Here is a 22,753-nt window from a genome sequence, read left to right on the forward strand (position 1 = left end):
AAAGTAGACGGGCAGGTTCTGTATTGTCATCCAGGTTTGTTTGTAGAAAATCTCATTTCAACCCTGCCTCCTGATTTACATAATTCTCTTTTGTGGGAGCAAAATGATCCTCGTCTCGCCATCAGAGCTCTCCCACGCACTCGCCCGTTCAGCTCCTGTTATTAACAACTGTGTTTTGTGTTTTGTTATTTTGCTCTGTTGCATGCTTCCAGTTTAATATGCAGGTACGCTATTGTCATTATTCCTCTGATTTTCTGGAAACTCTGGCTTCGCCCGCCTCTTAGTTGTCAACAAGGGGCCCATTTTCCCTGAGCTAATTATGGTCATTGTATCAAAGCTGAGAGTGGATTAGATTTGGCATCTACTAAAAACGCGCCCGTGCATCGACGTTTCATAGCCGAGCTGACTAACGAGTGAAGAACGCTGCCTCAGAAAAGGATTTTGTGCTTTTAAAGGGTGAAAGGCCCATTCAGCGACTTCTTCTCTCTGAGTGCAGTGCAGTGATTTACAGCCCAGGCCGCATCATCACAAACACACCTGTCGCTCCGCGGCGCTGACGCCGGCCTCGCATTAAGTGTTTACTGCTGTCGGAGCGTTTTGCTCGTCCACAGTCTTAATCACTTTCCAAGAAGCATTTACATACGGAGCCGGCAGAGCGAACACGCATCCGACGCTTCAGTGATCAGCGGGGTCCACGGAGGCAAAGGTGCTGACGAGAAGATGTGAGGAGCTGCTTTAATGATGAGATGCTGAAGGCTCAGACTCAGCGTGGACGGTTCACACTGATCCCCTTCACCTGCATGTTTGATTTATTTGGGTTTTGTTCGTCTCCTCCAGCACCTTCTTACCTTCTATTATTTATTATGTCTTTGTTTACACCGTTCTGTTGATGTTATCTCATGTTTTGATCTTTCATCACATCTTATTTTCTGTTTTCGCCCACATGGTGTCACCCCTCTCCTCTACACCCCCCCCCCCCTCGTCTTCCATCCGTCACCGTCTCCCAGAGACATTGTCAGACTGGTGGAGGTGTCAAACGACGGCGGGCCCCTGGGAATCCACGTGGTGCCATTCAGTGGCAGGGACCGCAGGTAAAAATACCCAGAGCAGAATCACACGGCTTCTCGGGCTGGAGACGAGCAGGGAGCGGGTCCCGAAAGGCGCACACACATCCTCGCCGGACGCCCCTCCGCTCATCACTCATACGAGCCCATCGGCTCACACAGCGACGGCTTCATGAGGCCATTCGCCCGTTTGTGGCCATTAATCACGTCTGTTTAGAGCTCGCAGGTGACTGTCATACTGTCTCTGTGGCTGCTGTCACATCAGCTTCACAGGATTCAAAGGCAGCGCAGAGCACGAACACGAGCACACACACACACACACACACAAACACACACGAACACGAGCACACACACACACACACAAACACACACGAACACGAGCGCACACACACACACACACACACACACACACACACACACAAACTGTAAACACACACACACACGAGCACACACACACAAACACACACGAACACGAGCACACACACACACAAACACACACGAACACGAGCGCACACACACACACAAACACACACGAACACGAGCGCACACACACACACAAACACACACACACACAAACTGTAAACACACACACACACACAGGCACACACACAAAAAAACACACACGAACACGAGCACACACACACAAACACACACGAACACGAGCACACACACACACACACAAACACACACGAACACACACACACAAACTGTAAACACACACACACACAAGCACACACACAAACACACACGAACACGAGCACACACACACAAACACACACGAACACGAGCGCACACAAACACACACGAACACGAGCGCACACACACACACACGAACACGAGCGCACACACACACACACACACACACACAAACTGTACACACACGCACACACACACAAACTGTACACACACGCACACACACACAAACTGTACACACACGCACACACACACAAACTGTACACATACACACACTGCAAACACTGCACACGCGTACGCACACACACACACACACACACACACACACACTCAGGCGCGAATGCACAGCTGGAGCAGAGCTGCAGAGGAATTGGAGGAATCCAACATCTGCTTTGAATATACACAAAGGCTGTGATCAGTAAACACAAAAGCATTCAAGGAAAACGTATATTAAAACTTAACTTACTTTAGAAACTCTTGACTAAACGGAGCCAAGGTGCAGTTTCAGCCAACTCCAGTCTAACGTTTTTCATAACTCTAACCTCCGTCGGGGCCCACAAAGCTCACGCTCGCTCTTTATTGAGAATCAACATATCACTTTTCCCGCTGCCCGACTTAATCAAGTTAAAAGCGCATTTACAAGTCACTGCTCCTTTATTGGGGAAACGTCAGTGGGTGTGATCCCAGGATTACGACGCACGGCTTTCATCAGAGAAAATAGCCCTTCCACAGCAAATCGCATTGTGTTCTCACTCCAATGTAATCTCCTGAATTGTCTCTGAACTTCTTCAACTCCTGAACCCCCTGCCCTCGCTGTAATCACATTCCCATTCATATTGAATTACGGTATAAGCCTCAGGCGAGAGCGATTATTAAACCCCAAAATCAACCCAATTTACCTGGCGACGCCGGCTCAGGAGCCCGGTAGGCGCAGAACCGGGCCGCGGAGCAGCGGGACGCGATTAGGTCTGGATAACCCTCACCCGCCTCCCCCGTGGCTGATTCCCTCCCAGACTCTGGCCTATAATCCGCAGAGCACCCTTTCAGGAGAACTTAGCCTCTTGCTGTGGCTGCGCGAGGACGCATAAGCCAGTTCTCCACAGCGGATTACGGGCGACAGGCGTGGAAGCTTAGCCGGGTTCCAGCGCTACACCGGTTCTGGAACCCACCTGCTATCAGTGGTACCGGCGCTGTTTGTTTTTCACTCAGAAAACAAACCTGAAGAGCGTTGACCACAGTGGAGCTTGAATGTGCTGATTGCCTTTAAATAGATGCCGCCCCCACAGCCTCCGAAGCGCCTGCTTCCCTCATAAGCCTCATTGGTGCGCTGATGATGCAAATGACAGGACACGGGATAAAGGATAAATCAGAGGCAGCAATTATCCACAGCGTCATTAAAACCACAAAGACTCATTTCACCAGAAGTGCTTGTGCTCGCAGTTTAAGGAAAGTGGAAATGGAAAAGCAACGGTTGTGATAAGTCTCTGATTTAAAGCGCAGCCGCAAACATGTAAACAGAAGGTCTCCAACATTAAGCCTGTGTTCGGCTCTGACAGCAGGACGACTCCATGCATCCTGTTGACGCTGCCTTTTGACCCTTTCAGAACTCTGGGTTTGCTGGTGAAGCGCCTGGAGAAGGGCGGGAAGGCCGAGCAGCAAGGCCTGTTCCAGGAGAACGACTGCATCGTCCGTATCAATAACGGAGACCTGCGGAACATCCGCTTCGAACAGTAAGACGGCCGCAGGTGGAGCCGGCGCCGGCCCGGCCCGGTTCCCCGTCTCTGCTTTGTGCCTGCAGCCTCACCTTATCACCGCTTTGCCTTGGCCTCCTCTCTGCTGGCGCTCTCTCCTCCCTGTGCTCCGCTAACCTCTCCTTGTTAACTGCAGTAGAAATCGCCCTCCGCCGCTGAATCCTCCAGTTCCCTTCCACTTATTCTTCACTAAGGCTCCGCTGGATTCTTCTCCTGCTCTTTTCTTCTTTCCTTCTCCTGGAAACAGCGGAGGAGCTCCTAACGTTTACAGCCTCTCGTTTCGCTTCCTGCCTGACTGAACCCAGCTGCTGGCTTCCCCTCCCTCCGTGTGGTGCTGTGTGTGCTGTTACCACAGTGATGCATACATACATGTGTTTGGGCTGAGCCTACATGCGTGTTTCCAGCTGCAGGATCTGTTTCATAGGTGATGTGCATATTGTAGGAGCCACCCACACGCGGGCACAGGCATAATGATGCTGTGGTCCTGTGGCTTCAGCGCTGGTTGAAAGGAGCGGTGTGTTTTCCCCCTTTGGTGTTTAACCACGACAGTGATTTTGGTTGTGTTTGTTTAGACTTGGTGACATTGGACAGATTTGGGTTGAACATGTGACTTTGAGCTCTGTAGAAGCTCAGCTGTGTTTGCATGCAAATCTACAAGACAATGACATAAACCTATCAGCGCGGCTGAGTCACGGGCTGCTCTCTGTAATTTAGTCCAGCCGAACCTGAGGGGTGCGTGTAGCTGCACCATCCCACTCAGGCTGCGGGTGGATTTACCACTTAAACAATGGAAAGGACCACATGTGCTCCAGTAACAACTGCATCAGCGTATTTTTATAAGGGAGCAGGAACCGTCCAGCAGGAGATCGTAAAGATGCAGAGACAGGAGCAGAAGGCTTCTACTGGCTGGAGTTTCACTACCAAATGCTGCTAGAGGCCGGGTTTAGTTCTCCACCGGGTCAAGAGTTCGAGCAATAGAAATTCTGGAGGCCCAAGATTTTCCACAATGTCCGTCCAGCTGTTGGGGGTCGAGGGAAGAGCCGTAGCTGGGTCTGCTCCCAGAACAGGTGGCGCTAACAAGGCTCTGCTGACAGCCAGCATACGCTTGCCTTCACACCTACAGTACATGAGCTCACACCCAGAGGATTTTCTGCAAACAATCCACTGGATATAGATCTGCTTCATCTGGAGCCAAATGAGCAGATTAGCTGATGGAGCTGTCAGGGAGGCTTCGCTCTTCTTAGAGCCGCTCACACTCTGGTATTAATTAGCGTGTCAGCGTGTTCAGGTGGGTGACGATGGATTATATGTATTATATGTATGTACTGCAGGTCTGAGTGTGTGTGAGGGCTTCACTGGACAGGTTGGTTAGAAGCAGAAACTCCGCTCATGAGATCCGTTCTCCTCCCTGTCACTGCAGAGCCCAGAACATGTTCCGTCAGGCCATGCGCTCCCCGGTCATCATGTTCCACGTGGTGCCGTCGTCCATGAAGACCCACTACGAGCAGCTGTCGCACGCCGAGCGGAACCCGGCGTTCGGCTCGGGCCGCTTCAGCCCCGACTCGGCGGCCGGCAGCTCGGCCTCCAGCATGGAGCACGCGCCGCCGCCGCGGCCGCGGCCCGACGCCTACTCGCCGCTGCCACACCCGCTGGTCTCTGCCGCCAAGCCCCCCACGGGCCACGGCCAGTCGCCCCAGAGGGCCAACTCCACGCCCACGGCCGGCTACAGCAAGAAGGTGGGCCGGCGGCTCAGCGTCCAGCTGAAGAAAGGTGAGACCCGCTGGAATCTGAACACGCAGCTCTGGGTTTTAGCCTGAACGCAGCCGCAGCGGAGAACGAGGTCTCTCCTTCTGCCCTGACGTGATGTGTTACATCACTTAGTTTCAGAAGTATGATCTGACTCATGTTTTGCTTTGCTGTTTTAAATATGAGAGGGATTCTTTGTATTTTCTGTGCCTTTGAAACTGAATAAACAAGCGATGTCCCAATTTCCTTCACATCAAAACAAGTGCAGCAGCAGACGCAGAAGTGGCACAAACACCGAAGCCCAGAAAGTGGGAACAATGTGGGCGCCGTGCAGGCTTTGACTGACAGCTGGCACAGGTGGGTCGAGCCGGCGCCAGCGGGGCGCCAGGTGTCGGCGCCAGGTCTCGGCACCGGAGAGTTTGTTGCTAAGCAGCCGCTGGTCTCTGCGCTGTCAAACGCCGGAGCAGAGATTCTGATAGAGCGGCACCATGTGCCCGCTGAAGTTTGCTCCAAAGCGGCTCCCTCTGGAGGCGCTGGCCCGGAGCCAGGGCGCGGAGCAGCTGCCGGTTCCCCTCAGAACCTTTCTGCCCGGTCATGCTGTCCCGCACGCGCCGCGTCATGAGATCTGTGCGACGTTATCTCCCCTCGTCCCACCTTTTGTTTGCTGTTGTCGGAGCAGACTCTTGGAGGGGATTAGCCGTGATTCACAAGAGGCCGTTTGGCTCATCTGTTTGTTTTGAGTAGCGACTTAAACCCGCTGCTTCGAGCGCAGATTAAACCTCCCGCGTTGTTTATGTGCTTGAATCAGCCGCCGGTCTCCTCACAAATCCCGGGGAGTTTCACAATCAATCATAGGATCCCATTCTGCACAGGAAATTGCTTAGGTATGTCTTAATCAAGCTAATGGCAGTTTTAAAGACCCTCCTCTCTGTTTAGACCCAGAACTCTACCGGTGAGCGTAATGCTGCATCTCGCCTGCCTGTGGGAACTTGATTGGCTCATCAATGCAGGGATTTGCAGAGGAGGCCGAATTGAATCACTGTGTTCTGTTGTTTTTTTGCTTGAGCTCAGGCACACAGGCAGCGATGATTAGGTCCACGTCTCTGATACGACGCCGACGTTCGTTCTCCTCATATTAGCTGTGTGCTACAGTTCACGCAGGGTGTCATTACACACAGTTACTTTACAAAGGCCTGATCACGGCGGCGGCGGCTCAGGATGGAGCCGGGTGGAGCCGTGACCTCAGTCACCGCAAACACTTTGCTACAGTTGTGTCTTAGATCCTGGCTTCAATAAATACAAAGCAGGCTGAACCTCCTCCTGTGAGGCTCCTGCAGAGTCTAAAGGTTAAAGGTCACCACAGCAGCAAAGTCGTCTTTAAACCCATTTGAGCTCCCCGTCTGCAGGATGCAACGTAGTCGTCGTTTCTGTGTTTGAGGCCAATAACAACAGTTCATCTGTGATGGGAAACGTTTAGCCTGTTTGGAAGAAGCCATTTCACTCATGACCTGTAGCCCCACTAGGAGTCACTTCTGCTCTAACCTCCTGCTCTTCCTACTTCTAATCCCTCAGATAAAGATGGACTCGGCTTCAGTATCACATCCCGGGACGTTCCCATCGGCGGCTCTGCACCGATCTACGTGAAGAACATCCTGGCTCATGGAGCTGCCATCAAAGATGGCCGCCTCAAGGCAGGAGACCGGCTGCTGGAGGTGAGAGTGACATGTGACGCAGCAGCAGCCTCTACTGTGACCATCAACGCGTAGCAAACAATAACATTTAATCCTGTCAACGCCTGTTGTCCGTTAACGAGACTAAAATCAAACGTCCTGGAATGAAATCAAAGAAAACACTGTATCATCACGGACAACAGATGAATTGTTTTGGCGTATTGTGCAGAACATTTGCATAAAGGATTAAAGTGTGCAACGCTGAATCTTGGGGATTACTGCACGAACCGTCAAACAATCCACTAAACTGGATTAAAATCTTTCAGTGTTGCACTAAGGCGCCTGCTGTTGGTCAACAGTGTGACCCTGTTCAACGCGGTGCGATCGCAGGTTCCTCCTCTGTGGACCTGCTCACATCTCACCCAGCTGCTGTGTCCTGCTCAGGTGAACGGAGTGGACCTGAACGGACGGACCCAGGAGGAGGTGGTGGCTCTGCTCCGGGCCACACCCATGAACGGCGCCGTGGGGTTGCTGGTCCTACGCCAGGAGGACGCCTTCCTTCCCAGAGAAGTGGTACGTTGGCTCCGTGTCGCTGTGACCTGCAGTCGCTCCGCGCATGCATCAGTGTCCATTACGTTGTGTCACCGTGCCGTTAATCCCCACAGCGAGGCCGCGTTGTCTTCTCATTTCCCTGCTAACACATCACGCTAGCCAAGCATGCAGATTGATTGTCCGCTCCATCGCTGCACTCCTCTCTATTATCAGGCTGCGGCCGCCCCACAGCAAAGCTGTAGCTCCATCCTTCTCCCTTTCCCTCATCTTTCCTCCAGCTCCGACTCCATCTCTGTCTTTGTTCATCTGTCAGTCCTGCTGCTCCCTTCATTCTAATTCACCAGGGCTCTTCCTTCCTGTCACGTCGTGGGGTAACCACCTCCGTCTCCGTTTCCATCTCTCCGCCTGTGTTTTACCTGGGAGCCGACTCGCTGGATTGATGGATGGTGGGAGCGGAGAGACGCGGGGCAGGTTGTAGGAGAGTGAAAACTGCACTTAAGTTGAATATCAATCAGGCGTCATCCACGCTACTGGCGTGCGCTGCGTTGGGATGCGGCCGCCGTCTCTTCCGGGCAGATGCCGCTCGCAGCTTGCAACTTCAGTGACTCATGCAAACTGGTGCTAATTGAGTTGTTACATTTCCGACAACCACTCGCAATCTTCAAGGTTGTGGTTTTACACAATGCCAGATGTTGCACTTAATTATCTTTGCAGAAAATAAGGGACTCGAAGTAGAAGATCAATACGTGTGAAGAGATGGAAGAAAGTGGTAGAAAGGCAGCGAAACATTAAGGCTTAAGTGCTTTTTTAACGTGAGGGTAGAGTGAGAAGTGGAGGCTGAGGGCGAGGTTTAAATCACATTGGTATTTATGCCACAGTGGCAGTCAATGATTCTCTGCTATCTCTCTGGCTCCACGAGCTTTAACACAAGCCTTATCGACTACTAACGTGAATTATAGCAGCAAACAGCCTCCACCTCCCCTCCTCTGTTGGAAAATGGTGTCTTCTAGCACCCTCAGCAGTCACCGGGGCCATTACAGGCACGAGCATCCATTCGCCAGCAAGTAGTGTCAATCAAACGGCTGATTGGTGACTATTATCACAGGGAGCCATGCAGACGAGGCAATTGGCTGGCTGTTGCCACGGGTGAAGTCGGATGAGGGAACCTGCCACGGTGATCGATACTCATCTTAGGATTAGAGCAGAGTTGGTAGTTAGGCTGCAGGATTCATTTGATCTGCCGTTATCAGCTGGAGAGAATGAATAGGACGCCGAGAACGAGTTGAGATGTAACTTCAGGGTCCAGTGCACAGAATGAGCAGCTTCAGTCTTTATCTGGCGCCGTTAGCCAGGCTGCAGAGATAGGACACTAATCAGCGTGTCAGATAATAAACATAGCTGACTGCAGCGAGGAGCCTTATCAGGCACGGAGCCTGGAATCCAAGTCTGCGTCTGGCTGTTTAGTCGTCGCTCAGATTCACTTTGGGATGAATGAAAAATGTTTTGATGCTTTATTTGTTCCAAACTCTGAGTGCGAACCATCCAGAGCGGCTCACGAAGCGCTGACGCTGCTGCGCGTCAGAGTTCATTCCACCTGCGCCTCCAGTGGGTGCGATCCTCCGTCTCCACCGAGGCTTCTCCTCCCCTTCACCCCCTGCATGCTCCTTCTCTCACCCACCTCCTGTCACGGATTTATGCACACGTTCACTGTTCCTGTTGATAAGTATCTACTTGATTACCTTTGGTTCTTCTGTTCCCCTTCCATCTTCTAGAACGCAGAGCCTCAGATGCAGAGCCCCAGAGATTTGGTAAGACTCCGCTCAAACGCTGGCCTGCAATTAAAGCCGCTTCCCAAAGCTGCCTGCTCCTCTTTAGCAGCTCCCGCTTGCTCTCCTCAGCCCAAACTCCCCTGTTGCATGAATGTTAATAATACCCACAGAGAAAAACACCAACGTTATCGTCCGTTTGGGATAAAAACAATAGTGTGTGGCTGCATGCAGGCGTCTGTAGTAAACTAGCTGGTTAATCAAAGTGAAAGTCACTAGTCATGCATGTTAATGCTAATCAGGAATACAAGCCTTAATCCATCCAGAGTTGCTCTAACAAACCACAATTTCATGGTTCATCAGTATGGGCTGCTCGGACTGCGCTGCGGAATAATTTGCTCCATGCAGCCCTCAGAGCTGTGTTTGACGGCGAAGGTGGAGGCACACGGGAGTTTGCTTTATTTGCCGGCTGTGGATAAGGTTGTCAGTCTGGCCTCTCGCGCTGATATGTGAGCTGAATAGCAAACAGCCTGTTTAGTTTGCGCTTCATTTCATTGGGAGGCAGGATGTGATTGTCTCAGTGCCAGGCTCATGGAAACGCTGACGACGTGGACCTAAAGCTCAGCAGAAGGATTCAGCAAATCCCGGCTAATGCGTCGCATCTATAAGCAGTCATGCATCCGTGTAAGCAAACGCTTCTAATCTTGGGACTGTGGCCTGAGTCTGTCGTACAGTTTCTCCATCTGTTCCGTACAGTGTGAGCGTCACGCGTCACCTGAAGGTGTTTTTTTTTTTTGCCTCAGCAGCTGTTAGAAGCTCATGCGTCTTTCCTTTAAAGCCCGAACCCGCGCGTCGCGTTGCCGCCGCCGCCGCGGCTCCACATCTGGCCCTGCCTTCCGGTTACATCTGGCCCAGCGCAGGTAATTGGTAACACTTTGCGTGGCACATTGGAAGCGTAATTGGCCATTTAATTTGATGGGCGGCCGTGGCTGCCAGCTGCGTAGACGCTCCTCATCATGGAGGAGCATTATGGCGGCGCTCTGCCGATTATCAGTCTGCAGCTGGGACGTCCACGCAGGACGCCGCTGCCTGGGTATAAATAAGTAATGTGGCGAGGATCCACCAACAGGCCGGTTTAGGCTTTAATTGCTTTGGTGTTTGTTGGCTATTACAGTATCGAGAACATAATGGGAATTAAAAGTGTTAAGCTCGGTAATTAAAGCCACCTCTAATTACCTGTAATGGGGATTTCTCCGACGTTAACCTTCCTAAAAGTCAATCTGACCACGCGGACGCGGTGATGGATGGAGGAACAGCAGCACAGCCCCCTCCGCGCCTCCCTCGCTTCCTGCCTCCCCGACTCCAAACCTCCAGATGGGCCTCTCCTCCTCACCCGTTCCCGGAACATCAACCGCCATAATGGACTCTCTTCAGATGTTATCTGTTGCCAGGCGCCGCGTTTTAAACATCTTGCTGCCAACAGCAGCAGCAGCAGCATGACGGCTTCAGACGCTGGGCGTGCTCCTGATAATGCAGAGTAGCGTTTAATGGACAGGCTTCCACTCTCAAATAATGGAAACCTTTGAAGTGGATGAAAATAGATTTGTATGTTGAGAGGTATTACAGCTAATTAGCAGTTTTCTTATTGATCCCCTTTCTTGTTTTCTATTAAGTGGTGAAAATGGCTGATTCCCAGAATCTAAAGTGATGTCATTGGAACATTTCTATTGTGTAACAGCCCAAAATGCTCCAATAATAATAATAATACTGAATTTCTGAGCATGGGTTTCCGGTTCTGATGCAGCATCAGCATCTGACTCCTTTTATACATTTGAAGTCTCGGTTCCCAACGCTGTGTCGTGCTTCGGTCGGGAAGGATTTTAAAGCCGGTGAAGGTGATCAAACCTTCCTGAGGGCGTGGGACGGATCTGTTGGAGGCCAAACGGGGCGTGGAGCTCGTTACTGATTGATTTTCTGTTTCATAATGGAGTTTTGAGTGAAGCGCTGGTGGCAGCTCGGGAAGAGGAGTCGGAGCTGCTTTGCCGCAGGATCTCTGGCACCCCGGCTGGGGTTCTGGAGGTTGGCACGGCGTGACTCATCCTGTGAGAGCGCTCGTCGAGGGCTACGAGGCAGGCGGAATGAAACGGCTCGAGTGGAAAAAGCACTCAGTTCCTGAAATTGGTCCAGTGACCCAAAAATCAAGCCCGTTTTCGCAGCAGCCCACTGGAAGCTGTCATTAGTCGGGGAACGCTCTGCTCTGACGCCGTGGCTCCTGCTTTCACTCATTAACTCATTTCCAGTGCAGCGCAGCACATGTTTTGTTGAGGAACTGCTCGTCTGACGCTGTGACTCCCCTCCAGCCTCCGAGGCCGCCCGCGACAGCCTGGAAGCACCAGTGGCTGCTGGAGGTAACTGCTGCATGACATCACCAGCTTGGGTCATTTATGCTGCGAGGGAGAAAAGACATCAGCGGCAAATGAGATACTTTGGGTGGCTGCACAAATAGGCTGGGAGTCGTTTAATGAATTCATTGCTTTGCCAGTGGTTGGTAAAAACAAAGCGTGTGTTGGGTTCTGCCTGCGTCTGTTCTCTTCCATTTGCTTGTACTGGTTTTGTTTGTGTCTTTGTTACAGGACGTGTGTTCTGCTCTTTATTACACTTCCTCTCCTCACCTCTCTCTCTCTCAAACACTTGAGGCACACTTGAAGATGCCAGTCCTCTTCCCTGCACCTGGGTTGTACAATGGGGCGCTGATCAAAGGCATCCGTCTTTACATGGCTGCCCTGATAGTTCCATAATGGGCCCATAACGTGAGCATTCGCCTCCATTGTTTACGCCATTAGTCACACAGTCTTATGGAAAATTACCGCAGCGCTGTATTGAAAAGCCATCATCAGTGGCAGCAGTAATGCTCCGGCAACACTGTGCCAAGATGCTATCTATCACACATGCACGTTTCCTCTGCTCCCAGCGCAGCCGGCTCTTAGGAAGCGGCCGACTCGCAGCACCCGCGAGGGTTAATGGGTTGACGCGGCCGTGCACGCTGCCAGTCATGTGTGGGCCACGGAGCAGACGCTCCGAGCACAGCAGAGGTTCTGTGACTTCGGGTTCCAGCCGTTTGCTCCATGCTTTAACCGGAGCAGATCGGACACGAGGCCACGCCCACGTCCTGCCTCCTGCTGGGTTTTATCTGAGAGGACGGGACGTGCTTCAGCGCCATGATGGTGTAACCATGGACCACGTCACTGCCGCATGCCTGGAATCAGCTCCAGATGTTCTGACGGTGTCTGGACCTCTGCGGCTAGCGCGTTGGCTATGCTACGCTAGCAGCGGCGCTCCTGCGTGGTCCCGTCGGCGCCCTGTGTGACAGAACCGGCCCGCTTCCTCTTCGTTATTAGCTCTGAGTGATTAATGGCTGCGGCCCGGTGGCAGCGGGCGCGATGCTGCTCCCGTGTTCTGTGGCAGCGGACGAGCTCTGACGCGTACGAGTCAATCAGAGGTCCGCGGAACCGGCATCCCGGCTTAATTAAAGCGATGCATCAAGCTGCCGCCCGGCTCGCGCTCGCGGAGCTCAGGTACATCGATTGTACTGAGGCGTTCACTTTTTACAGACTCGCAAACACAACTTTGCTCCACACTCAGTACAGACACGCACATGAAGCCACTGAGCAGCTGCTGGTTCAGTTGCTCAGAGCCGGATGGGGCTAGAAATGGGATGTAGTGTTGCCTTTGGGTTTTCTCCTGTACATGATGTATTCACGCGTAGGGGGTGGATGAAGGGGTGGATGCACGAGGAAGCTGTCGGCTGTTGTGTTCGTAGCGATACGCATCCGTCTATAGACACACGCTCCCTCTATCTGTGCTCACATGCCCAGACACCTGCCTGCCTCCTTCCCTGCATGCTGTGCCAGCTTCAGCGCCGTCGACCGCACAGGTATTTGATATTCATGATCTATCAGCACGGAGCTACAGCGAGACGTGCGAGAGAGCAAGAGGGGAAAATAGCAGAGATGATTGGGGGGTAGAGAGACGGGGTGGAACCAAGGAGATTCTGCCTCCACTGGAACAAAGGCTTGGTGCAGCTGCTCAAGGTGTGTCCACGTAGTTCTGGCTGGTGGTGTAGATGACACACGGGTTAAAATAGGGACGGATGAGAAAGAGAGTGATGAATGTGGTGAGGGAAAGTGAGAGAGGCTTAGAGGAGGAGTGCGAATAAGGAGAGATAGATGGAGGTCCGGTGGGCAGCCGACAATGCGCTCCACGCCCGGCTTCCCTCCACCAATTACACCCTCCACTGGCTCCCGCTCCCTCTCTCCTCACCCTCTAAAGGAAAAAGCCTCCAGCAACTTTTCCAGATGCCGTCGAATCGACAGGTTTGTTTGGCCAAGGTTGAGCTCGGCGCCAACTCACTAATCATTGTAGGCACTGCACTGCAGAGAAGCCTGAGCGAGGAAGAGGAAGAGGAAGAGCTCCAGCTTGTTTTCTTCTAATGCTAAAGATGTGCTTTGTGGAGCACCTTGGGTAGAGTCACCGAGGTGCTAAATATGCATTAGATGTGCAAAGCAGCGGCGGCTCAGGGTTAGAAGGCAAATGAGCCGGATTTGGGGAAGCAAAAGTTGGAGAGAACAAGTGGGTGAGACAGTCGCGGCTCCAGTTCCAGCAGCGTGACGGCGCCGAGCGCGGCGTCGGCGCCTCCGGCTCAAACATGCGCCTCACGTTCCCAGCGCCCGGACACCTTGTTAGAGACGAACCCACAGGGATGATTGCTTTCAAATTTAAGCGCTGTATTATAAACATACACAAGGAGGTGGAGGCGGAGCGGGAACAAAAGGTAATGAGCGCACAAAGATGTTTTTAAAGGAAGTGCAGAGCAGCCGGCTGTGAAGAGACAGGTGACAAAAGCCGGGAGGTAAAAAAAGATGGAGACGGCGGCGCCGAGCGGCAGAGGTGGCAGCGTCTGTCTGCTTTTGTGTTCCACATGGATTCATGCCTTTCTGTGCCTTTCATGCCTTTTCATTCCCCCCTCCCCCCTCCCCCCTCTCTCTCTCTCTGTCATTGTCATGCTTGCACTCTCGTTCCTTTCACCCCTTTCTTTTTCGGCTCCTCGCCTTTTCACCCTCGCTCTATTTGTCCCCGTCCATCAATGCTTTTGCTCCTCGCTGCCGTTCAGCTCCTCTCTCTCTCCCTCTCTCTCTCTCTCTCTCCTCTGTCCTCTGCCTGTGGCATTTTAATACATTTCTTATCTCAGTCACATTCTAACATTTTTGAAAATGTGTTCAAAGATAAAGGTCTGACTAAATTGAGGCAAACATTAATTTTTTTTTTTTATTAGCTCAAATGTCTTCTCCAGACGCACCCTGTATTTATTGGGTGACAGTTTGCAGGTTGAATTTGATGCATTGTAATTAAAACATACGAGTCCACAGTGACACGTCTCTGGATCCTGTTATTCAGTGTTTTCACTGCTTACGTTACGTAGACAAAGAAAACAGACTGGGGTCAGTGTGGTTTTTATGTCTGCAGCCAATCTGAGAACAGTCTGTTCAGAAACAATGAAGCCGCTCCTACACAGCAGCTAAAGGACTGATGTGATGGACCGTATGGTGATGAGAGCAGTTGTTAATGGTGAGGTTCAGGCCTGCAGGCGTAGACACTGACAGCTGTTTATTACTGCTGCTCACTAGTTGTTACACAAAAGGTCAATTCAAGTTTTTAGACTTTCTGTAAACACAGTTACTGTAAAGTCTAAAGTCTAAACTCTCTGCCTTCAAATGCTCTTTTTTGTTTTCTTGACATTATTAGTCGTTATTTGTCTTTAATGACACGAGCCGCATCTTCTTTATCGATGGGTTTGACTCCGTTTCCTGTTTTGCATTTTCTTGTTGTGACGGTGCAGTTGAGGAGGATTAAATCTGTTTGTTTAATTAGTTTAAATTTAATTCCAGACTGAATGAATTGGACTTAAGGTCCCATAATAATTAAATTCCTGTTGTGTGATGGGTTATTATTCCTCAGTCGCACGTTTTTCTGCTTTGTTTTTCATTGAGTCTAGTTGTGTTTGTCTTTGGGTGACACGCACACACCCTGACAGAGCTCCTGGAGCTCGCCTCCATCCATCTTCTCTCCTCACATTCTCGCCCTCCTCTTCCTCTCCCTCCATCCTCCTTTCCCCCTCCTCCGTTCCTCCCAGAGTAATTCCATCTCTCTCCCAGCAAACAAAGGGAGCTAATGACATGCTGACACCGAGCCTGATGATTGAATTCATTAGGCGTGCACAATAATTGCCAGGCGCAAGCGTGCACGCAGCCATCTATTCAGAGGACAGCTGTCAAATAACAAGCGGGAGAGAATAGCTTTTTATTGTTTAGGTGAGAGAGGGGGGAACGTGAAGAAGGAGCGAGAGCAGCACCTGTTGTGGAGAGGCGAGAGAGCACTCGGCTTGTCAATTAGGCTGCTGTGGTGCAGGGTTACTGCAAAGTGCAGCAGTGTAATTCACAGCATCAGCAGCCAGGTGCATCGCGTGTCAACCCAGGTTTTCTTGCTCGCATGTTTCCTCCTGTCAGAGCTCTTATGAAGACGCTCCTCACCAGCGTGACCTTTGAAGCCTTTCGCGCGTTGACGGCTGCAGGAACCTGGTTGTTTCCTCCACTGACTGCCCGGCGGAGCTCATGTGCCTCTTAACTGGGCGCTGCTGCGGTTTCACGGCGACCGCGTCACCAGTCGAACCTCTGGAGACCGGTTCGTTTCTGACCGCTTGGAGCCGATGAGCCTGAGGCCTGATGAAGCTCACACGGGTCCCTGCTTGTTTGGGCCAAGTGCCTGATTTAACACTTAGGAGCAGTGCTCTGTCTCACGCCGGCATATCTGATGGAGCTAATGAGCTTCCAATCTGATGCACCCCCGCTATCTGTCCTCCTGCAATTTATATGCAAGTACCTTCATTAACCTGGAGTGGCCAGATGAATGTCCCTTTTAACTTTGGCCCCAGAACAACCCCACGAGAACACGGAGCATTACGGAGCTCAAGGACTTTCTGCTACGACTTCAGGCTTTAATTAACGCATCAATGTTTTCCTTTCGTTTTATTAAATATGCATGAAGCTATATGAGCCTGTAACTGTGTTTAAATGTGAATTGTGTCCTTTGGGGCTCTGGGTTTTATTATATCAACTGCTGATATTTTTTACTACCGTGCGCCTTGCCTCAGGAACATCTAATGGACACGCGTGGCTCTTTGTTGCTTCTCCGACAGAAGAACGAGGAGGATGACTTGGTTCTGACTCCAGACGGGACGCGAGAGTTCCTGACCTTTGAGATCCCGCTCAGTGACTCGGGCTCAGCGGGTTTGGGCGTCAGCGTCAAAGGGAACCGGTCCAAGGAGAACCATGCCGACCTGGGCATCTTTGTCAAATCCATCATCAACGGAGGAGCAGCCTGCAAGGTGCCATTCTCATCCGTCTCATCCATTTAGAATCATTGTGTTCTGCATTTTGGCAGTTTAAACAGATGTCATTATAATAAGGCTGAGATACTGTAGGAAGGCATCACTGCAGCGTCATCCTGTGCTTTACACACAGTCAGAGAAGGGAAGTGTTTTGTGTTTATCAGTGGCTATGAAGAAAAGCTTAGTTATGCATCCATACACACACACACACACACACACACACACGCGCTGTGTTTTGGTGCCACAGTCTATTTGACACGTCTTTAATCTCGCTTCCTTTTCATACAAACACAGCCAACAGCCTTTTAATGGTCTTAAAAGCACATCTCTCTCTCAGGCCACACATGGGGAGCGCTCTGCTGCTGAGACTGTTGGTCTGACCAGATAAAGGTCACCATGCTCTTAATGCCTCACAGCAAATGCAAGTAAACGTGTGCTCATGTTGGCTCGAGGCAGTGGATAAAATAATGCAGTCTACTCGTTTCTGTCCTTGAAATCAAACTTTTCAGCGTTCACACTTTGTAAAATGCTTAGCTCTGGGACAGTTTCTTTTGCTGTGCTAGCAGCAGTAAAGTGATGCGTGTCGTTCATGGGGTGTCTCTCGTCCGACCAGGACGGGCGTCTCAGAGTGAACGACCAGCTGATCGCCGTCAACGGGGAGTCGCTGTTGGGAAAAACCAACCAAGACGCAATGGAGACACTGCGCAAGTCCATGTCGACGGAGGGCAACAAGCGCGGCATGATCCAGCTCATCGTGGCCCGGCGGGTGGCCAAGCGAGGCGAGGTGAGGCCCGGGGCATGCTGGGACTTATCAGTGCCCCTTCCCTCTGAGCTGAGCTGCAGGCTCGACGCTGTGCAAAACGTTACTTACAGAGTTGAAAAGTTAGTGTTCGTCTAAAGCCGGTACCAGCAATAAGCAAAAGCCAGCATCTCTGTGACCTCATTAAGAAGCAAGGGACACTGAACTCATCCGACTGTGGGCGCGGCGTCATCAGCCTCCACTTCAGTCGATCCTATCTGTGATGAATCTGCTGCACAGCCCAAAGCCAACCACTGGGAAATACCCTGTGAGCGGCAATGAATGGTTTCATGAAATAAAAGGAAGTAGTTCAGCACCCCCTCCCACGCACGCTCGCTCTCCTGAGGCCCCTGGAAGAGGAAAAAACCACAGCTGTGAACTGAGCTGCACAACTTTTCCCTTCCCCTCAATGTCATGTTTCTACATTCTCTCTACACCTCTGCTTGTCGCTTGAAAGCGAGGCTGCGCGTCGGCCCAGTGTCTGCGGCGCCGTGCGCGGCCGTGCGCGGCGCCGCCTCCGGCGCAGCCTGGCTTCGCTGCTCTGTTTTTCCAACCTGCTGTGTCAAAGTTTTGATTTCCCCTCGGCCCGTCTGGTAATTGAAAGCAGAGCTAAGCCTGGAGGTGTGTTTGTGTGCGTGTATCTGTGTCTACATGTACACACCGTTGTGCGCGCACCTTTTTATGCATGCACGCGTTCATTCCTGCGTGCGAGCAGGCGCGTGCGCGCGACGTTAAGGCAGTGAGACTTCACGGGCAGCGCGTGGATGAAAAACACTCCAGCTCTGGGAGTCTCATCAATCTCTGCTTCACATGCAGAGCTTGAGGCATGGCCCGAGGCTGTCCAAGTGTCTGGCTATTTATAAGAAATAGTGTCCAGGGCACCGCGAGGGGAGGAAAACAACAATTTAATACACTCCCACTCCAGCAGTGCACACATGCACTTACGTAACCCTGTAAACACCGCTATCGCCATTAATATGAGAGGGCTGATGATCCAGGTAGGTGATATCCAGCTGTGCCGCCCCTGAGGAGCCAGCTGTCCATCACATGTTGGTTAAATCAAACCGGCCTAATTAGCATAGGATGAGCGCCGCGCTGCGCTCTGACATTTACTGACATATGGGATCAAATCATCCTGTATTTCCTTCCCTCCTCGCGCCTTCATCCCTTGACGGCCAATTTCAAATCAATCTTGAATGTTTGCTGTTGCATAAATGAGCAGCCCCCCCCCCCCTCCGCTCCTTCCTCCATCCCCATAGAAACCGTGAACCCGGAGCAGCTGACTTCCTCATCACCGTTGGCACCCGTCGGGATCGAGACCTTCTCAGAGCTCAATTATCAGCCTGAATATGCACGAGCTGCAGCGACCGCGGCGCCGCCTCGCGTAGCCGAGCCCCCTGGCTGTTACCGCGGCGCTCGCCCGCCCCGGGCCGGCCCATTCATTAACTATCTCATTTAAAGTCCAGAGCCGCTACATGCCGACAGTCGCAGCAGCATATGGTGACCTTAGAAATGAGTTTGTGCAAGATTTGTTGTCTACACATTTGTATTCAGCGCCGGTCGCTGTGATTTCATTAGTTGAGTAAATTCCGGGTGGTGCAGGGTTTCTTTCATTTGAGGAGGAGCCAGGATGTGACCTCCTGCTTCGCTGCTCACGTGCTTTTTGCTGATCTGGACTCGGACCGCTTCCCGTCTGGAGCCTCTGCCCCTGGTTTCCCTCAGCCCCGTCCGTGGCAGCGCTTATTGCAGCACCTCAGCCATTTAGTAAACTCGAAGGCTCGTTGGCCAAAGACCTTCTTCCCAAATGGAATCCCGGCCCGGCTAGTTCCAGTGGCCGGGTGCGATTTGGCTCCGGTATCGACTGCAGTGTGATAGTGTTATCGCTCGTTATGCGACGCAGGCTATGATGGTGGTCTTTACGGAAAGAGCGATGGTCGGCGTCAGCGCTTAACGCAGAACCGTAGTGGATCAATACGGTCAACGATCCGGTGGACAAACAGCCGGTCCAACTCCCCCCCCCCCCCCCACACACACACACACACCTTCCCAGGCTGTAAACATGTGTTTATGGGCGACAGGGCCAACAAATGGTCTATTTGTCCAGCAAACAAAAAAGTGTCATCGAGGGTCCTGAGGGGATGTGAAGATGCTGCTGCGCGAACGGGCTCCAGCGGGAGCGGAGCGTCTGCAGGTTTACGGCCTCGCAGTCGATGGGAAATCCATGTTCATTTAACTTGGTAATTACACAGCTAGCATTAGTATGGAGCGCTGTCCTCGCTCTGTCCCGACCCGTTTAGCAGTGTTGTGTCCCGGTTCCCTCCGAGCCCGTTCTGACTTGTTGTCGGTCATGTTTAGGCAAAGACAACGATTAGTTTTCCCTTCAGGGCGACGGCGCTCACCAATCACTTCTGCTTTAGTGTTTCCCGATCGAACCGCTTAAACCCAACTGAAGTCGATGTTTGTAATTGTGCTGATGCCTCCAGGAGACGCCCGGCAGCCCCCCGGGACCCCCGCAGACCCTGAGCAGCCCGCTGGACGACCACGAGCGCCGCATCTCCCACTCGCTGTACGGCCTGGAGGGCCTGGACGACAACCTGATGCCGCGGCAGGGCCTGATGCCGCGCACCATCGGTAGGAGGGGGGGGGGGGCGACCACTGCTCAGCGTTAGCATGTGCCTCAACCGCGAGTGCGTGACGTTGTTGCTGTTCTGTCAGGAAACTTCAACTACTTTTTCACACTTCTCACTTCTCTTTTCTTTTTATTAGCTGCTTCTGACGCTGCCTCCGTAATCAGTGCCACATAATGTGAGAGTGTGACTTTTTGTCCTCCATGCAAATTGGCTGATGGTGATACTGTTGTTAGTGTGAGCTGAGAACGGTGAGAGCGATGATTGACTGAAGTGCTAATAGGTGAAGTTCATGCTTAACAAACAGCGTAACGAGCAACGCGAACAGCGAGCGATCGTGTTAAATAAGACGAGCTGCAGCTCTGCTTCTTCACAGCGATTTAGAACCTGGACAGCGCATAAAACGACTGGAAAGGCCGTGTCGTTAGCGCCTCAGAGGAGAGGACGGACAGGAGCCCAGAGCTGCAGAAGAAAAGTGAATTTAAAGCTGAGCTGAACCTTGAAAGTGTCATGAACTGCAGATTTGAAGCAGGAAAGTGCACACACTCCTTCAAAGAGAAGGTAAAGCGAGAAAAAGGCAGCGAACATCAAAGAGCTGGAGGTTGGATACGCGCAGAACAGCTTAGAGGCTTTATCTCAGTAACAACACCTCCAACCTGCTCAGCCTGGACCCGGGTCCGGAGACGCTGGGCTGCAGCTCCAGCTGAATGCTGCTCGTGTACAAGTAACTGCACCTGTAAATGAAATACTCGGGCGTTTTAATTTAGAGTTTATTGGAGAAGCGGCTCAGCGCGCGGCTGGCGTCAGGGTTTCAGCCTTTGCTCAGCCACCGACGGGAAGGATGATACGACCGCTGCCTTAAATAAACCCACCTGGTGGTTGTCATGGCGACGGCTCTCTCTGTCACTCATCAGTGACACCGCCTGCTGAGTTTCCACAGACAAGTGGCCGCATTAGCCTGTTTCTCGTCATCTCTTCTGACCCAGAGACACAGAACCGAACTCCTGTGTGGATTCTGCCTGCTGCTCGTTCGACCCGTGACATTTCCAAGAGACACTTTATCCAGAACGTCCTGCGGTTTTGTGTCAGAGTGAGATTGGACAGGTAGTGAAGGGATTAAAGCCTCACGCGACCCGTTTCATCTGCCTCTGGGGGCTCAGCGCAGGATAGAGGTCAGCCGGCTCAGGGTGGAGGCTGAATGTGTTTATCAGCTGCAGATTTGCTCCTCTCTGCAGGTTTGCTGATATGAAGGCCTGGTGGAGCCGTCCATGCGTCTGCTGTCGGTGCAGGGAGTCTGTGGACTTTGCCCTCCGTTGCTCTTAGGAGGCGAGAGCTGCAGCTTCCAGATGTGAATCCTGTGTGCGAACGCCGGGGGGTGGGGGGTGGGGGGGGCTCCCAGTCAGTGTGTTCTCTGGTCGTCAGGGTGCCTCAGAGCATAAATGATGCATTCGGCTTTCTTAGAAGACAACATCATTCCCATTCAGAACATACGAGCCCGCGTTCTGGCCCCTGCACTCTCTCAGATCACTCGCTGGCTTTTTCCAATCTGAAGATGCTGGGATAAGAGAACGGCCTAATTATTCCTTCAGGCCAGCAGCTTTCAAGGCCCAGCATCCCTGGCAATAACCTCCTTACTAATTATGCAAATAGACCAAGACATCACAAAATGAGAAGAGGGGGAAATGGCTCCTCTGCTCGTCTTTTGCCCTGTGTTATTCTCATGTCTTGCTGTCTGCGTTTCCATCTCGAGGATCTTTGTGTCCCACGACTTGGCCTCAGGCGCTTTCTGTGCTCCCCCTTTGCCCCCAAGTGTTCGGCAGTTTGCACAAAGACGCTAATAATAGCCTTTCCCTGAGAGTCGCAAATGAAATGCCACCTATTGTTCCGTCGCCGCTCAGTCTCAAATTATTACGGCCACTGGGAAAGATAATGTGTTTATTGGTTTGATTCTCAGGTGATGCTCCGTCCACATGGCAGTGCTATTGTTGCAGGTGGAAGTCTGCCCTCGGGCACTGGCACTAAAACAAAGAGGCTTTTCTCCCCCTCCTTCACCAAGCTAGCGACTTGACACATCCATTGGGTTTCTACTCAGTAGCTGCCAGTTGATTGTGCTGCCGTGATTCAAACTGTGACATTGATGGGATTCTCGGTGTTGCGCATTGGGCTGCTTAGGGAAATGGTATTAAGTGGTTGTGTGCACGTGTGTGTGTGTGTGGTCTGAGAGCGAGCAGCGGTCGTGCTGAGCTGGAGGACTCACCCCGACTCCCGGATTCACAGCCAATAATAAACACACGCAGCAGGAGGCCTGAGAGAACAAACACACACTGTGCTTAATGCAGCCGGGGTCGAGCCGTGCACGCGGAGGTGCACGGAGCCGTGACTGTGTCAGGTTGACTCCAGGACCTCGGCCTCTGAGATGCAGCAATAATACGATGCTGGTGTTTGATGCAAAGCAGGATCCAGGACCAGCGTTGAATTAAGTCCTGCACGGACAAGTTTAATGTGGTACCACGTTGCTGTTGGAAGCACCCCCCCCCTTCAGGACGCCTCCCTCCTGAACCGCCGCGCTCCTCCTCAACCTGGCTGCGACCTGCAGGGCTTCGCTTTCTAAAGACAAACAAACTTCACACGTCGGCGCTGC

General features: G+C 52.1%; 1 protein-coding gene across 1 annotated transcript in view; it reads left to right on the forward strand.

Annotated features, from left to right (window-relative positions):
* Positions 1 to 22,753, forward strand: part of LOC114844145 (partitioning defective 3 homolog) — a 116,346-nt gene that overhangs the window by 51,325 nt on the left and 42,268 nt on the right. The window contains 9 exon segments of the mRNA XM_029131259.3: positions 1,008 to 1,091; positions 3,362 to 3,487; positions 4,929 to 5,278; positions 6,827 to 6,966; positions 7,369 to 7,497; positions 9,249 to 9,284; positions 16,495 to 16,683; positions 17,300 to 17,470; positions 19,969 to 20,116. Coding sequence (XP_028987092.1) covers positions 1,008 to 1,091; positions 3,362 to 3,487; positions 4,929 to 5,278; positions 6,827 to 6,966; positions 7,369 to 7,497; positions 9,249 to 9,284; positions 16,495 to 16,683; positions 17,300 to 17,470; positions 19,969 to 20,116 — 1,373 coding nt within the window.

The sequence above is a fragment of the Betta splendens genome, chromosome 17, assembly GCF_900634795.4.
Source record: "Betta splendens chromosome 17, fBetSpl5.4, whole genome shotgun sequence".
NCBI lineage: Eukaryota > Metazoa > Chordata > Actinopteri > Anabantiformes > Osphronemidae > Betta > Betta splendens.